This window comes from Cucurbita moschata, unplaced genomic scaffold, assembly GCF_002738365.1.
Source record: "Cucurbita moschata cultivar Rifu unplaced genomic scaffold, Cmos_1.0 Cmo_Scf00013, whole genome shotgun sequence".
Lineage (NCBI taxonomy): Eukaryota > Viridiplantae > Streptophyta > Magnoliopsida > Cucurbitales > Cucurbitaceae > Cucurbita > Cucurbita moschata.
The window spans coordinates 4,677,405-4,680,723 of record NW_019268529.1 but is presented as its reverse complement, the minus strand read 5'-3'; the positions used below and the strand labels follow the sequence as shown (position 1 = coordinate 4,680,723).

The 3,319-nt window shown below is 42.7% G+C and overlaps 1 protein-coding gene across 1 annotated transcript; it reads right to left on the bottom strand.

The window, feature by feature from the left end:
• Positions 1-1,195: 1,195 nt before the first annotated feature.
• Positions 1,196-2,917, bottom strand: LOC111451378 (metacaspase-4-like). Its single transcript, XM_023091774.1, has 2 exons — positions 2,433-2,917; positions 1,196-2,307 (listed from the first exon to the last, which is right to left on the bottom strand). The coding sequence occupies exons 1-2, from the start codon at positions 2,776-2,778 to the stop codon at positions 1,382-1,384; spliced, it is 1,272 nt and encodes a 423-aa protein (XP_022947542.1). The 5' UTR covers positions 2,779-2,917; the 3' UTR covers positions 1,196-1,381.
• Between the last annotated feature and the right edge of the window lie 402 nt (positions 2,918-3,319).

Genomic DNA, 3,319 nt, shown 5'->3' with positions numbered 1-3,319 from the left:
GGGTTATTTTTGTACTCGTCATGTCACATGGAAATCCATTTCAAAGGGAGCTGATAGGTTGCTTGACTAAGTTGAAAGAAATTGTTAAGACTTTTGTCTAGAAGAATGGTTAATAATTGTTTAATATGCCGACAAAGTTTAGGAAACTAGTTGTATTTTCTCGGGGGTAAATATATATGAGATGTATACCCTTTATCGAGTAAAGCTAATGACGAACGTTTCTTTGTTTTAATAGATCTCTCCCTTCAAGTTGGTATCAGAATTAGGAAGTTGAAACAGATGTCGTCATTATACAAAGTTGTCGGAGGAGATGTGACAATAATAAGAAGAGGAAGGAGAGTGTAACGCTCTAGTACATGTTACTCACGATAGTAATTACGCAACATGGTCAATAAAGATGTGTGTTAACTTACAAGTACAAGGCATGTGGGAAACCATCGAGCATGATGACGATATTGAGGAGCATAAGGATAGGATGATTCTTGCCGCCATTTACCAAGCAATCCTAGAAGAGGTTCTTCTCGTGTTGGCAGAGAAGGAATCGGCAAAGACAGCATGGGAGATGCTGCAAACAATGCATATCAGTGTCAAGGAAGCAAAGGTGCAGACCTTGAAGAGTGAGTTCGAGGCTACTTGTATGAAGGACGGTGAGTCAATAAACGACTGCCATGAAGTTGATGACGATCGTTAGCGGTATCCATTCGTCGGGCAACAAGGTGGAAGAGATCTTTGTCGTCAAGAAATTCCTTCAAGCTGTTCTCTCAAGATTCATGCAAATTGTTACTCCCTTTAAGCAATTCGGCGACCTTAAGAACATGTCAGTTGAAGAGGTCATTGGTCGTCTTAAGGTCCATGAGGACAGACTTCGTGGCTCCAAAGACAAAGAGGAGGAGAAACACCTCTTACTCACACTTAAGGAGTGATTCGCACAGATGAAAAAGAATAATACAGTCAACTTTTCTTTTTTAGGTACGAGGAGATGTGGCAGCAATAACAAGGAAAGCACAGGTCATGGACGTGGCCGCAGACGTGGTGACAGAGCAGGTCATGACAATACCTCATATTTTTATTTGTTTCGGCATATTTCAATCGTGGGTCATATCCAACCGTAAGTACTGTGAAAAGATTTAACGAAGATTATATATCCAACGTCCTAAGACCATACAAATATTGGTTGTGGCTGTACTCAGAGCTATTTTGTCCCACACAGATATTCATTCATTGATAATGTAAGGTTCAAGCTTTTATTAAGTGTATAACGCAAACCAAAATGATTCAAAAGGAAAACATAGCAACACGATCACGCCAATACCCAAAAGTGATTTGTAAAGGCAATTTCCAGTTCCAGAAAGCACACACAAACACAAGTAATTAAGCAAAATCAGCACACGAAGGGAGCATCAACATAATGATCACCGCAGTAGAGCCCAGGTTTCTGAGTGAAGCCTTGCTTTTTTAGCATCTTCCTAGCCGTCATAACAAGATCCTCGTTGGTAACCGAACCATCAGAGTCTCTCAGTATGGTCTGAATAGCATTGCTAAGAGCCCCATATGCGGCGTCGGCGTTGCCAGAAGGAGTAGCATCAGCAGATGTTTGATCAGTCTGGCAGCCACTGATGAGTATCCCACCATCTGGAAGTGCGCGCTTGGATGGCCCAGCATACGCCTCAGTTTTGCTGCCAAGTTCAGTATTCATTGCAGGCTTAACATAATCTTCATCCTTCTCATCCAACTTCTGTTTGAGGAATTCTTGAGCCAAACTCCCAACCATTCCCAAGAATCCTCCCCCAGACTCTCCATTTCCACCACCACCGCCCTGGAGTTTGTTCATAATCACCTGCATAAACTTCTTCACCTTGGGGCTCGCATCATCTCCAAAAACATCGAAAAGGGTCGGCCTCAATTTCCCCACATCAATATCATCTTTACCAGTTTTTTGCTTTAGAATGTCTATAAGCGTGGAAAGGGGTAACGATCTGCTTTTCACATTGACTCGCTCACCATATGAAAGTTCAATCTCTCTGTCTTGCACATCGTCCTCCGTCGATGAATGATCTTGGCGACGGCGTTGGAATGCCGAGGGAATGTGAATCCCACGTGACTCGAAAGCATCCTCAACAGTTTGATGAAGAAAGCTCCTGAAACCAAATCGGGAGTTGCTTCCTTCTTCTTGGCTCTTGGAGTTTGTGCTTTCTCCTATTTGTTCCTCTGCATCATCTATAAGACCACCGCTGTGGCAAGAATCCGATACAATCGTTAATCGGCATCCCGCCGGAACCTGATCTACCAACTCCCTGAAATCATCATCTGCTCGCACAAGATCAAACGGGTCGGAATTAAAATTTCAGCCAAACGGATTCAAAATTCGCAACACAGAACTAATGGGTAACTGGGATTAAGTGGGTTCATATCAGATCAGAGAAATGACTGACCGGTGATGAGGTTCATATCAGAGGGAACGATGCACTCGTCGTAGCCGGTGTCATCGTCCTCGCCGGTCTCGGCAGGGAGGCGGGTGCCATGGCCACTGTAATGGACAAAGAGAAAATCACCTGGTTCGGCGGATCTGACGAGACGGGCAAGGGCGGAGCGGATATTCTTGCCAGTGGGTTGGGGATAGGAATCATCGGTATCTATCAGGATGCTGATGTCGTCCTCGGAGAATCCGAATCGGTCGATCAGACACTGATGCATCCGTTTAACGTCGTTGATGCATCCTCTGAGCTCCGCCTTAGTTCCTGGGTAATTGCATCCGATCAGCACCGCCTTCTTTCCCATTCTTACAATTCGATTCCGGGGCTTTGTCGGATCGGATATTCAGATATTTTATCTCCTTTTTCTTCTTGTCTAGCTGTTTCCGCGTCTCTGTCCACTCGTATGCTGCTGTGGCTTACTCAATAATTGGCTTGACCCACGCATGTCGGCACAGCCGGTCTCCGGTAATTCTTCATCCTTTTTTGGTCCACTGCGGGTAATTAAGTCATTATTGAGCTTGCTTTATTAGGCTGGGCTGCCCCACTCTATAATCTTAGCCCAATCTCTAAAATGGGCCCTTAGGTCAGCCCATGGGCCTAACTCAATAAGCCCATGTTGGAATAAGCTTACACATATTGACCCTTTGAATTGGGCTTAGATAAACCCATGTAATATTATTCATTGTTAATTATTTTATTTGAAAAAATTAACATTATAAAAGTTGAAATTATGGAGTAAAAAGAAGAGAGATTGAGATTAAGAAAAAAAAAAAAACTTTAAATTTATAATTAAAAAATAATATAAAAACAATAATTTTAGTTTTTTTTTTTTTTTTTTTTTTTAA

What these genes read in the sequence shown, in the direction of transcription:
- LOC111451378 (XM_023091774.1), bottom strand. Translation starts at nt 2,778, where the DNA reads ATGGGAAAGAAGGCGGTGCTGATCGGATGCAATTACCCAGGAACTAAG. An exon ending in TGATATGAACCTCATCACCG is followed by an intron (nt 2,308 to 2,432) that starts GTCAGTCATTTC and finishes TTGTGCGAGCAG; the next exon opens with ATGATGATTTCAGGGAGTTG.